The sequence below is a fragment of the Phyllostomus hastatus genome, unplaced genomic scaffold (genome assembly GCF_019186645.2).
Source record: "Phyllostomus hastatus isolate PE091 unplaced genomic scaffold, TTU_PhHast_1.1 phas_scaffold_200, whole genome shotgun sequence".
NCBI classification, from domain to species: Eukaryota; Metazoa; Chordata; class Mammalia; order Chiroptera; family Phyllostomidae; genus Phyllostomus; species Phyllostomus hastatus.
The window spans coordinates 9,545,071-9,558,900 of record NW_025334016.1 but is presented as its reverse complement, the minus strand read 5'-3'; the positions used below and the strand labels follow the sequence as shown (position 1 = coordinate 9,558,900).

The window sequence follows — 13,830 nt, the reverse complement described above, 5'->3', positions numbered from 1 at the left end:
ATGCCAAGCAGTTATGACACTTGGCTTTAAGGCACTAGATATTTAAAAAAATGAAAATCAGCTTTTTTCTTATTCCCATAAACTAGATGATTTATATAACCTGAATATATTTATAAATTAATATTTCTATGAGTTAATTTTTTTAATCTAACCTCATCTTAAAAACTGAAATATTGCTGCATTTTTTTACTTTTGCATCATTGTATCTGCAAATACACTCATCAGTACAAAATCCTGAGTTCAATTTAAAGAAATCTTTCATTTTGGAAGGAAACCTACGCAGAAACAGAAAATAACTGTTTGAAGGAAACTACTGTATCGGAACATGCTTCACACATACATTCTTTTTGAATTAATTGAGAAATATCAACTCAAATTTTATGATGTATAAAAATATAATAAAAAGGCCAAGTATACTACATACTACATAGCAGGAATCACTGACCTATCACATATGAACCTTTGTAAACTCATTTTTCCTAAAAGACCAGCAAACCCCATTTTTAATTCTCCCAAGTCATCTACAAGATAATTAATACATAAATAATCAATCTCACTCACTGGTGTAGGTAATTTGAATTCAACAACTCAGTTCATTGGTATATCTACTTTGGACACAGGCTTTTCACAATAATTCATCTGACATGTTCCATTTGTACAAGTAGCCATGGCAACCAATACAGTTAAATTCAATAATTCTACAAGAAAAAAACTGCACGAGATTTATCACTATCATTATCACTACTACTAGTACTATTTGACATAAAGTGATTTGAATACATATAGAAAACTATGATTATTAATACTTACTTTCAGCATTAGACAAAGTGCAGGGATTACAGTCAACCAACGCTAACTGAAAATGCTGTAAGGAAAGAGTAAGAAAATTAATGCACTAAATTAAGTTATATGACTGTGTCTGAAAATACTTTCCAGGTATGTATGGTCTAACATGATAAACCTATGCTATGCAAATGAAACATAGTAGACAACCAAGTGGAATTATGTTGAGCATTTCCTGCTAGTTAACAGCCAGGTTTTTGAGAATGAAGACTTTGGGAAAGAATTAACTTTATCAAGTTACCCAATGCATATTTTTGTTTACATGAAAAAAAGCTTCAGATGTTTAAGTCCTCAAATAAATAAAATGTATTAGTTACAATTTAAACAGAACACATCATTTTTAAAACTGAAAGTAAAAGTTTGATGGCATTAATGTCAGAACACCACTGCTTATCTCAAAATGAGACATGAACTTTAGAAACAAAAAAAATTACTATGAGAATTATGATCAAGGGTAAAACTATCTGCCCTTCCTGATATTTCAATAATCACTGTATTCAGTGCCTTCTAAAACTTTTTTAAAAAAACTATTTTGACTACTACGAAGAATGCACAAGCTACAAATAGCCCGCATTCAAGTTTGTTTGTGAAATATAATTATCCTTTTAGAATGTGCTATTATATGTGTAGGCAATTTTAGTCCATTAATAGTTATACTATTATAACTATAATAGTTATAATAGTTATATGTCATATAAGCTTGCCCCCCAAAATGTTAAATTTAACATACAACATATTTTTAAGAATGCAGATCATAATCCAAAACACTGGGTGACATCTAGTTTGTCAACATTAAACCTGGCATGTAAACTAAGAGAAGGCAAGTATTAGAGTTGGTATAGTCTTCAAGATAAAAAAAAGTACATCACTTTCAACTTTTCTAAAAAAGTAGCATATTTTTCGGACTACAAGATGTACCCCCTCCCCTTGGGAGGAATAATGGTTGTTAAGGCTGCTGTTGAGTTCTGTTTACATCTATATTGGTGAAATATTACTTATGTTATTAAATATTTTACCACACTTCGCTTCAAAATTTTTTCCTATTTTCCTCTAAAACCTAGGTGCATCTAATAGTCCAAAAATATGGTACTTACACAAATGTATATTCAAATTTTAGCATACATATAAAGTAACCAACAGCTAAAATACAAATCCTTTTTTAAAAACTGACCACACTAAGTTCATTTCTATCAACAATAAAAATATCTAAAGAGTTATATTTTATTTAATCCTCACCCGAGGGCATGTTCATTGATTTTTACAGAAAGAGAAATGGGTGGGAGGGACATCGATTGGTTACCTCCTATATAGAAGGCCACAAGTTTTCAGTACTGTATTTTAACACAGAATCAACAAAACTGGACTTGATCAACTGGAACCCTGAATTAACAAAAATAAACAAATGCCAGCTACCCAGTGTTACAAAGAATGAAAGATTAGAGTACATTGAGTGCGGGTATGCAAACCAAAGGGTTGCTGGTTCGATTCCCAATCAGGGCACATGCCTGGGTTGCAGGCCAGGTCCCCAGTGGGGGGCACGTGAGAGACAACCACACAATGATGTTTCTCTTTTTTTCCTTCCCTTCTCCTCTCTCTAAGAATAAATAAATATCTTAAAAATATATTTAAGGGATATAAATTTTGAATGAGTACACTACAAACAAAATGACAATGACTCTTAAATACAGAATATTTAATCTATTCAACAAATGAATTTATCAAGAGTATATAATCCTCTTTGGACAATGCAGACACTAGGGATACAACATTCAACAACAAAACAAGACTAAAATATTTTTTGCCATGGTCAACAGAATGGGAAAAAAAAAAAATCCAACATCTCAACACCTCAAAACTGCTTTTATTTTTCCCTGGGCCGACTAAGCAGATTGTGTGTCCTCAAACATCCCTTGAGTGTACTACCATGGCAATTGAAAGCAAGACTATTTTAAAAAGTACCTCCAGCCATGATGGAGGTGTAGGTAGACACACTGTGCCTCCTCTCACACAACCAAAATAAGGTCAGCAACAATTTAGAAAAAAAGATAACAACCAGATCTGACAAAATTGAACTGTACGGAAGTCAGACAACCAAGGAGTTAAAATACACACATTTATCCAGACTGGTAGGAGGGCTGGAGTCGGGCAGCCAGGCGGAGAGGGGTCTCAGCACAAAAAGCTACACATAACGCTTCCAAACACTTCCGAATGCTTCCTAGGTGTGTAAGGCATCCTGAGCACACAGGCAGCTGGCAGTCCCAGCAAGGCGGCAACTGTGAAGCGAGGCACTGTGTGCAAGGCACCTGGCTGTCCAGGCCACATTCTTGCACAGATAAACCAGGCAAAATAGGGCGGTGAGACAGATCACGCAACCCAGGGTCCCAGCACTGGGAAACAGAACCTAGAAACACTGACTGAAAACACCTGTGGAGGTTGAGGCACAGGGAGAGACTCCCAGCCTCACAGGAGAGTGTGTTGGAGAGACCCACAGGGTCCTAGAACGTACAAAAGCCCACCCACACTGGAATTAGCACCAGAAAGGCCCAGATAGCTTGGGGAAAGCAGTGGAAAGGACTGAAATCCAACTGAGAGAGGAGCAAGCACCATTGTTTCCTCTCTGACCTCTCCCCCACATACAATGTGACAACCCAGCAACTGGGTTGCCCCGCCCTGGAGAACACCTAAGACTCCACCCCTACTACGTAACAAGTGCGACCAGCCCCCCTCCCCGCAAATGGCTCAAACCGAAGTACAAATCAAAGCCCCAGAGCCAATATTTTTAAGCAACCAAGAGATAGCCAACCTATCAGATCCACAGTTCAAAGCACTGGTGATCAGGATGTTCACAGAATTGGTTGAATTTGGTTGCAAATTAGATGAAAAAATGAAGGCTACAATAAGAGAAATGAATGAAAATGCATAGGGAATCAATAGTGAGGGTGTTGGGAACCGCCCTGACTGGTATCAGAAGCTGAAACCCCCACCTAGGCTAAGGCTAAGGGAACACCCTTGGAACTGTAAGCCAGCAAGGAGACAAAAGCTTATCTTCTTGGCAGGAATGCTGCTTCTGATGCTTTATTCATAACTGAACCCCAAAAAGCTTGGTCGGTTAGCCAAAGACGGGTAAGATTCCCCACGGGGGGGAAACGACCTAAGACAGGCACAATCACTTTGGGAGGCCCCCCAAAAGAAGGACTTGGGGGGGTTGCAGCAAAAGGGGGGTGATGGACCCTCGCTCCTCGGCTTTGACATAGCCTGAGTTCTCAGCGTCTGGGAAAAAACCTCCTTGTCTCCCAGTTGCCTTAGTTCCCTTGCTCCACCTAAGCCTGAAACAATGACAGGGTGGTGCAGCTCTGTGCTGAGAAGTGCGGATTCCCCGGGGTGATCAGGCCTAAGAAAGAACATGTAAATTACTGTGAAACCTTCTTTGTTTAGAATGCTCCCAGTTGAATGAGAAGGGTCTTAGGAGGAAGTTATTTTGTTCCTCAGTCTTACAGCTCTTTGACCCCCAACTCAATAGACCGGCAGAGTTCTTTGTTTTCTATGGTTCCTTACTTCCCCCCTAATGAGTACTGTACTTTACCTGAATTATTATGCAGAATGAGCCCAATAAAAGCAGGTATGGATGGTAAATCGGCGCGCTCCCCCACTAGGGGGGGTGGCCATTTCGTCCCTACTTCCCCACAGAAACTAGTTTGTCTCTGTGCATGTTGTTATTTCTCGCGTGTTTATCGTCGAGCCATCCACAGCGTTCCGTGGTCACTGCTGGCCGGTGACCCACGCGCAACATGAGGGGAAGGAAACTGGGACTCAAAACAATAGAGTGGGCCAGAAAGAAGAAAGAAATAACCAAACAGAAAAGAATAGAGAAATAAGAATTCAAAAAAATGAGAAGCTTAGGAACCTCCAGGACATCTTTAAACGTTCCAACATCCGAATTATAGGGGTACCAGAAGGGGAAGACAAAGAGCAACAAGTGGAAAAGTTATTTGAACAAATAATAAAGGAGAATTTCCCTGAGCTGACAAAGGAACTAGACTTCCAGGAAGTCCAGGAAGCCCAGATAGTCCCCAAGAAGTTGGACCCAAGGAGGAATACATCAAGGCACATCATCATTACATTAGCCAAGGTAAAAATGAAGGAGAGAATCCTAGAAGCAGCAAGAGATAAGGGGACACTAACCTACAAAGGAGTTCCCATCAGACTGTCAGATGATTTCCCAAAAGACACCTTGCAGGCAAGAAGGGGCTGGAAAGAAGTATTCCAAGTCATGAAGGCCAAGGACCTACATCCCAGATTGCTCTATCCAGGAAAGCTATCATTTAGAACGGAAGGGAAGATAAAGTGCTTCTCAGATAAGGTCAAGTTGAAGGAGTTCATCATCAATAAGCCTTTATTTTATGAAATGTTAAAAGGGACTTAGCTGAGAAAAAGAAGATAAAAAACATGTATAGTAAAATGACAGCAAACTCACAATTATGAACCACCACACCTAAAACAAAAATAAAAACTAACTAAGCAATCAACTAGAACAGGAACAGAACCACAGAAATGGAGATCACATGGAGGGTTAGCAACAGGAGAGTGGGAGGAGAGAGGGGGAAAAGATACAGAGAATAAGCAGCATAGATGGTAGGTAGAAAATAGACAGGGGGAAGGTAAGAAGGTAGTATGGGAAAAGTAGAAGCCAAAGAACTTATGTATGACCCATGGACATGAACTAAATGGGGGGAATATGGGTGTGAGGGCTTATGCAGGGTGGAGGGGAGTCAAAGGGGGGAAAATGGGACAACTGTAATAGCATAATCAATAAAATATATTAAAAAAAGAAAGTAAAAGACTTTTAAAAATTGAGTACCACAGAACAAAGCATGCTTTATAACTGCTTTCCTCTAGACAAAAAGAGCAGCACAGTAGCCACACAGGTACATGGCAATATATTTCTAAATCTAATATATCCTGCCAGCACAAATTAATATTTAGATAAGACAGAACTCTCCTAAATCAACCATCAAAGGATATAAACTGACCTGCAAAGAAACAGCCTTCAAGATGGCAGTATTTGTTTTATTATTACATTGAAATCCCACAAAGAGCATAGAGAGATGCATAATTCAAATTGTCTAGCCCACATTTCATCTATCAATACTCAAGGTCATTCAATAAAACCTGGCAGAAACAGTTCTGGGCCATGTTTTATATACTGTATTTTGTCATGTATAATGAGTACATTTTGTCCCAATTTTTTTGAGTGAAAAATAAGGATGTGTATTATACATGGGTAGTACTAATTCGTATCTATGTAAACATTTATGCGTATGTGTTATATAAAAATTCTTGTACAATATGTTCAAAAATAAATGCTAAAATGCCTTTATAATATAAAAACAAGTGTCTAAATATAAATCAACAAATAATTGAATTTAAAAATTAAAACAAAACATTTTCTTCTTGAAAGTTGGGGCCAAAAATGTGGGTACACATTATGCATGGCAAAATACATAATTTTTAATCAACAATGAAGTCACACTGAAGCACCATCTGAAACCCAAAATACCATGAAATACAAAACATTTCCAAACAGCAACAATATAGAAAAATTACTGGGCAAGAGTACATATTCAAAAGCATGCATGTGAAACTGAAAGAACTTACAGGATAATTACTAAGTTTTAAAAACTAAATACCTACAAAAAAACCCACATAAATAAAAATACCAATACACCGTTCAGTAAACTAAAGGGAGATGAGGAACTGGGGATGAAATGATCTCATAGTTGTTGTTTTTGTTTTTAAGATTTTATTCATTTATTTTTAGAAGGGAAGGGAGAGAGAAAGAGAAGGACAGAAACATCAACGTGCGAGAAACACTGAAACACTGATCAGTTGCATCTTGCATGCTCCACCCCCACCCCCACCCCTGCCAGGGATCTGGCCTGCAACCCAAGCATATGCCCTTACTGGAAGTTGAACTGGTGACCAGTTTATGGAATGATGCTCAATCCACTAAGCCACACTAATCATGGCTGACCTCACAGTTTCAACTCTAGCATCTAAACCAGATGCAAAATAGATGTACTTATTAACATGTAAACCAGCAGAAATCACATGATAATCAAGCAGCCCCCAAGCTTAAAAATGTCGTGGTAGAATATCCAGTACCCATCCCTGCAACCAAGAGAAGCAGCTACAAAGTACAGGGTAGACAAAAATAGGTTTACAGTTATAAGTACATGAAACAGTTTATTTTCGTATTATGTATCAATTATTGCATTACTTTCCATACTGACAAATGTAAATCTACTTTTGCCTCACCCTCTATATCAGGGGTGTCAAACTCATTTTCACCAGGGGCCACATCGGCCTCGCAGTTGCCTTCCAAGGGATGAATGTAATTTTAGGACTGTATAAATGTAACTACTCCTTAACTAGGGGCAAGGAGCTCGGCACTGTTGCCGGGTAGAAACAAGGTGCTGGGCCAGATTTGGCCCGTGGGCCTTGTGTTTGCCATCTGTGCTCTATATGCAACTCATACAAATACTGTAGTAATGAAACTGCTGTTGTGTGAAACAGTTATTATGCAGTAGACGCTTTTGCAGTTCAGACTATATACAATCCTCAAGGTAAAAAGCATTCTACAGAAAATTAATTTCCAAGTCAAGAGGATTTACCTAAGATATCTTTTTTAAATGCTACAGTGATTTTCTTTTTATAGAGGACTTCTGGTCCAATTTAACACAAGGTTCGATTCATTACAATTTCTGTTGACATCTTTATTACCAAAGTCACCTTTTGTTTTAAAAGCTGTTGACTTATTCAATATTTCAAAATAACTTTACAGCATTTTGCTTTATACTGACTGAGGAACTTGATTTCTAGCTGGAGGTAGGATATCTGTACTCATGTAATTAACACATAAAACTAGAGTTTCAAGACTTTATTTCCCTTTAAATTGTTTTACTTCTAGCTGTATACTCTGATTATCTCAACTCTTTTCAATTGTAGAACCCTTCAACTGTATTTCCAATCATACAGACAAGCAATGAGATAACTTTTTGTAATCAACAAAAAGTATGCCTCAACATATAAATTAATCTGGATCAATGTTTGGATTCCAGATCTAATCTTGCAGGTTCTGATTCAGTGGATTGAGGGTGACATCCTGTGAACCACACAAAAGCTTCAACATATTATTCTAATGTACAGTTAGGGTTAAATGCCATTGTCTTAAAAGTTTTTAAATCGCGTGCTTGACCCCCTCAAAACCTTACTTCAGAATATGTAGACATGGTGTGTATAGGTGATACTTCTGTCTATATTCAGTTACGGCAGACACAGTCTCTTACGAACAAAAGGTTGGCAACCAGCTTTTTACTCTACAAGCCAGGCACTCTGCTATGGCTATATATCTACAACTAAACAAACACAAGGTCCACTGAAATTGGTGTTGTAACAGAAGTTTAAAAGACAATTTCATAATAGAATCCCAGAGATATAGATGAGAGAAGAAAAGAGGTACTTCAGGCTGAGCAGACAACTTGTTATTTTTACAAAGCCCCAGTAAAACAGGGTTTATGGACCATTTAAATGAAATAAGGGAAGGTGTGTCACGTATTCTTTTCAAGTCAAAGGCAAATTGTTTCTTTTTCATTGTTACAGATTGGCACAGTTCTAAAAGTATGATTAAAACCAACAAAGTTCATGCTTAAAACTAACAGTCTATGATAAATGGGTGAGACTAGGAAAATGTCTTAGGATATAATGGTACTTAATTTTAGAGATTTGGTATCTGAAAATAAGACACAAAACTGAAACTGGTAAATGATGGTAGGGCTTGTGAGAAACATTATGTAGCCAAGCTCATCTGACTGGGGTTCTCTCAAAGCCCTCAAACGTGGGTCTTCCAATTATCTTTGTAAAGCAAGGTTGTTACAATAGTTTTGGGAGTGACTCAACTGTACACCAATGACTAATAGTTAAAGCATCCTGGCAATCTTGTCAAAAAAGAGGCTCCTTCTATGAAGTTTATCAATCTGGTCTCTCTAAAAATTTCTGTAACACAAAAGTAAGACAAAAGATACCATTAATGGAGATGTTAAAATGTTTTATTTCTAGCCCTTCTTTTCGGCTCCAGACTTCTATCTGTCTACACCAACTCAATATACTCCCCCAAATGACCCATCTCCATTCAAAGCCTCTTCACCTCCCAACCCCAAAACTTGTTGCTAATTTCTTTTTCTCCTACATTAGTTAATAGGAAAGTGATTCAAGCCAATAAATGTGAAATATCTTCCTACAATAAATCAGTTAATAAAGTAATAAAATTACTTCCTTAAGATTCCTAGGATATATTACTGTTCATTCATCCGTCAAGAACCCATTTATTTATTCTACTGATCTTGTTCATCTTTTTTTCCTGTACCTATGTCCTACCTACTCTCCCAACTCCTGCCTTCTACCGTATTTTACAAAAGCATAGCTATGATACTGAGTAGAAATTCTTAAATACTGGTTCTAATATGCATCTAACCTGTGTACACAGTTTGACATAATGTCAAAGTTTTTTGTATCTAGTGATCAATTTGTAGTCATATTAAATCAAGATGGCTAGGTATACAAGTAACAAATACAAGGTGAACATTACATATATTTTATAAAGGGAATAATTAAATAATTTTCACTGTAAAATGTTGTTTTGGAACATAATCTCTTTATAAGGTGTGACGACAGATACACTGAATGTTTCATAAAGCTTCATTTGAAGACCAAATATCTACAACCACAAATTTAAGTAGTTTTGTATGAACATTAAAAAAACTTATGTATATTTGTATGTATGTATATATGTATTTATTTATGGGAAGGGAGGGAGAAAAAGGGGAAGAGAAGCATCAATACGAAAAACACTGATCAGCTGCCTCCCGTACACACCCTGCCCACTGAACCACCAACCTAAGCATGTGGTCTGAAACAAAATACTTTTGAATTAGAAAGGACTTCTTGTACTTAAAATATATTTGCAGAGAGAAAACTCACATGGGAAACCTGCCCCTCCCCCCGCCCCAGCTTCTCGGTATCAGAGTGGATGACATTGCATACCTACGAGCAGTCATGTCCTTTTCAAACATGCATTTTGGAGGAAATGAAGTACTTCTGCTATTTATACTACTTGACACTGGAAAGCATGTAATAGAACTCAGGGCAGAAATAAGTATCAAATGGAAAAACCAAAACTGGACAGAGTGAAGTGGAGAAAGCACTGCTGTGTGGCTACATAAACCAATTAGGAGATCACCTCATACCAAAGAATAATATCTGGAGAGACTAAAAGGTAAAGTGCAAGTAGATGAGTACTACTTGTAAAAAGTACTACTTGGAAAAAGAAAGACCAGAGGGAATTCTGTCCACGACTGAGAAAAAAAGGGACAGAAGACAAAACAAACAGCAATAACCATCTTTTGCCAAAAGTCGCAGTAATGGTACACTCAGGTGAAACCCAGTTTCACTGCTGATATGGGAACTGGGGAGATGTTGTTTAAAGGTATAAATTTGCAACTAGTAGATAACTCCTGGAGATCTAGTGCACAGCACAGAGATTACAGTCAACAATACTGTATTATGCTCTTCAAAGTTGCTAAGAGACTAGATGATCCTTATTGTTCACAGCAAAAATAAAAAAGAAATAATTGTGACATGACAGGTGTTTAATACTAAGGTGGTAATTATATTGCAATACATAAAATGTACCAAGCCAACATGCTGTACACCTACCTTAAACTTATATAATGTTACATGTCAATTTTATCTCAATAAAAAATAAAAAAAGACTAGAACTTTCAAAATGCCAGCTGGAAGAGTTAAGCTACTGAACACCATGAAGGGAGCAGGACAGGAGGAGGTATGGAGAAATAGCAACTTTCATTATCTTCAGACAACTTAACTAATAAAAAATGTGCTGATAAAGCTTCAACAAAGAAATATTACAGGTATTTTAGAAATTTAAGGAATAGTTAAAATAAATTAATAACTAGTATCAAATTCTCAGTATTTATATAATATATACAGTTTACAGTATCTTAATTAAATGAAACAAATGATTTCTGCTTTCTACAGTAAATAAAATAAAAGACAGGAGGCATTTCACAGTTTACAAAAGTGGTTTCTATAAGGAAATAGAGATCATCATGCCTTTACTTATCCCTTCTGCCTTAATATATTGGCATAAAAAAAATTCACAATACAATTCGTAAATCTGTAATGAGTACAAGATCAAACAAGACACCTGGAAATAAGTCATTCCTGTAGAAAAGTAAGGTAAAAATCAAGTGGAAATACTTCTTCATTCAGAAATTTGATGTCAGGTATAACAGTAGAGGTGAGACAAGCTGAATGAACTGGTGAACAGTGGCATCAGGAGAAAACAACTGTGCTGCCAGTGTGCATAGAAAAAAAATCTGTTAAGAGATGATAAATAAAACTAGCTCCCCTCCACCTTGCTTGCTCTCGTTCTCTCTCTTCCTCTCCCAGTATTTCCAGCCAATCCTATGAGGCATTTTACAGCCTCTTCCATTTAGCTATTCATTCAAGAACACTAAGCACCTGGTAAAATGCCTGGCTAACATACAAGTCTCATTTGACTTCAACTAATTTCCTTTGAATTATCTCTGTCATTCTGATCTTCCTAACTTTCGCAGGAGCCCCTTCAATCAGCATATCATCTTCAAATACCGAACTATAAGGGAACTAACATTGGTATCCCAGTCAACTTTCCACGTGTTCCCTTAAAAAAGCCACCTTCTTTACCTTTAAAAATCCAAAAATATCTAATGTTCACATATTTTATGGAAACTTAAACATGCAAATATTAAGGGCAATTTCTATATGATCTTTATTAAACAGATACATTGGCATTAACTGACTGAATAATAAGGATGTTATTACATGTTATTTTGTTCTTATTAGCTTCACATGAAGCAAATTTTAAGTCTGCCAGGACATGAAAATTAGAGGCATTATATAAAACTATTTGTCAAAATTAGTGTACTTTTATTGAAATAGTAATAGCACACTGCCTCAAACACATAACGAGTGTAAGCAATTAGCATTAATATCATTAAGAGGTAATGAAATAATTCTGAATTAGTCATATGGTGTTAAATAGGCAACCAACCCCACTCAGGGAAGTATTACTTGAAGCAGATAAGAAAACCAACAAAATATGTAGAAATGTCACCCTGAAATGGACTCTGATTCAGATAATGTTCACCTAGTTAATAAATTAAGAATTGGTACTCCAATAGTCACTAAACACATGAAAGCTTTACTGGTCAAATTAATGGAAAAATAACACCATATAATTAAGTAAACTGGATATTAACTTCACATTTCTGAGATGGGATAAGTGACAAAAATACAAGTATTAAAATCTAAGATCAAAAAATGGGATTTCACAAACACTATATCTATAAAAGATTCAAATGAGAGGAATTTGTGGGGTGAGTACAGTTATTTCAGTTCTATAGATAAAAAGAGATCAAAAGAATTAAGCATTCTGCCCACGGTCACACAATTAGTTTACATGGCAGGGTCAAATTTGAAAACCAAATTTGCTTGCTCTGAAAGTACCAAAACAGAAGGAATCTGTTTTAGAGATACATTTCTGGAGAAAAGTAATTACCAGAGATCGAAATAAAACCAGAGGCCCTGGAATGCATTTCATGTGTGAGTGAAAAGAAAAAATCTATTATGAAAATAAACTCTACTTTATTTAAATATTTTACCATCCAAAACATACTGTATATGCAATATCCCTCTTCAGGCATAGGGAAACAAAATGAATTAGAGAAGACCTAACCTGTAACACACAGATTGTTCACACCATCCCTACACCAAAATACTCTTTTTACCTACCATTTCACTCCATAGGATTAAAGCATAGGAACAGTGTATTTAGGGAATTGAGTGCCCTGCTAAAATACTGGGCGAAAGTGGTCTAAGAGTAACCACGACTTCAATAGGAATCAGTTGAGAATGGCCATGTGGTTTATTTCTGGCCAATGAGATGCAAAGTGAAGTATTCTTGAAGAGATCAAAGGAAGTAAGGATCCTTCTCCTCTATGAAAATTATCACCCGATATTTATTGAGCACTTATTATACACCAGAACTATACTAAGCACCTATGCCACTACTCTACAGTATCTTTTTACATGAAATATGGAAGAGGAATAATCTCACTTTCATTGAACCTGGCATACAGCCCTAAGAGTAAGCCAACATACAACACAGAAGAAAACGAATCCTTGATAAAATCTTGTATCAGTTCAATCAACCAATCCTGAAAGTTGCACTTCACATAGTATCTACCTTTTTTGTTGATATTTTAATTAGCTTAAGTTGTAGTTTCTGAGGTGGCAGTCCAAAGCTTCTAATTAATGACAATGCTTTGTGCTAGAAAGATTTTTACACAGTGGGAAAGTCATCAAAGGATCCACATGTATTCACATGAAGCCACCTAAGAGGAGAGGGGCATATCATTCCTTCTGATTCCCCACCTTCATTTACACTAAATACTAAGCACTTATAATAATAGATGGAAACACCACCTTCTCCTCAAATAAAATGTTGATACCTAAAATTCTTCTGAAAATAGACAAGGAATACTGCAGAGAGAAGCCTTAAAAAGCCAATGACAAGATAACATAAAAATCAAATTAAACCTCATTATGGGGAAGAGAAGTATCCAAGACTCCTAAAATTCTCTTCTATGTTCATAAAAATGAAATAAACAAAAATGATATCAAGTATTTAAATAAATTTTTTAAAAAGCCCAAAACAAGATGCACATAAGGCAATTTTGCTAAAATCATGATGACTTGAAAGTGTGGTTAGTCTTTAATTATGTCTGAACAAATGATAGTTGTATATAGGGAGGTTTCTGTTGAATAGGAATAAGTAGGAACATTGTCCAAAACTGTTTTCCCTGATTA

The 13,830-nt window shown here is 36.4% G+C and overlaps 1 protein-coding gene across 5 annotated transcripts in view; it reads right to left on the bottom strand.

Moving 5' to 3' along the window:
* Positions 1-13,830, bottom strand: part of KDM6A (lysine demethylase 6A) — a 176,007-nt gene that overhangs the window by 74,003 nt on the left and 88,174 nt on the right. For all 5 annotated transcript variants that reach the window (XM_045860700.1, XM_045860701.1, XM_045860698.1 and 2 more), the window contains exon 7: positions 811-865. In XM_045860700.1, the coding sequence (XP_045716656.1) occupies positions 811-865 (55 nt within the window). The remainder of the gene's footprint in view (positions 1-810; positions 866-13,830) is intronic.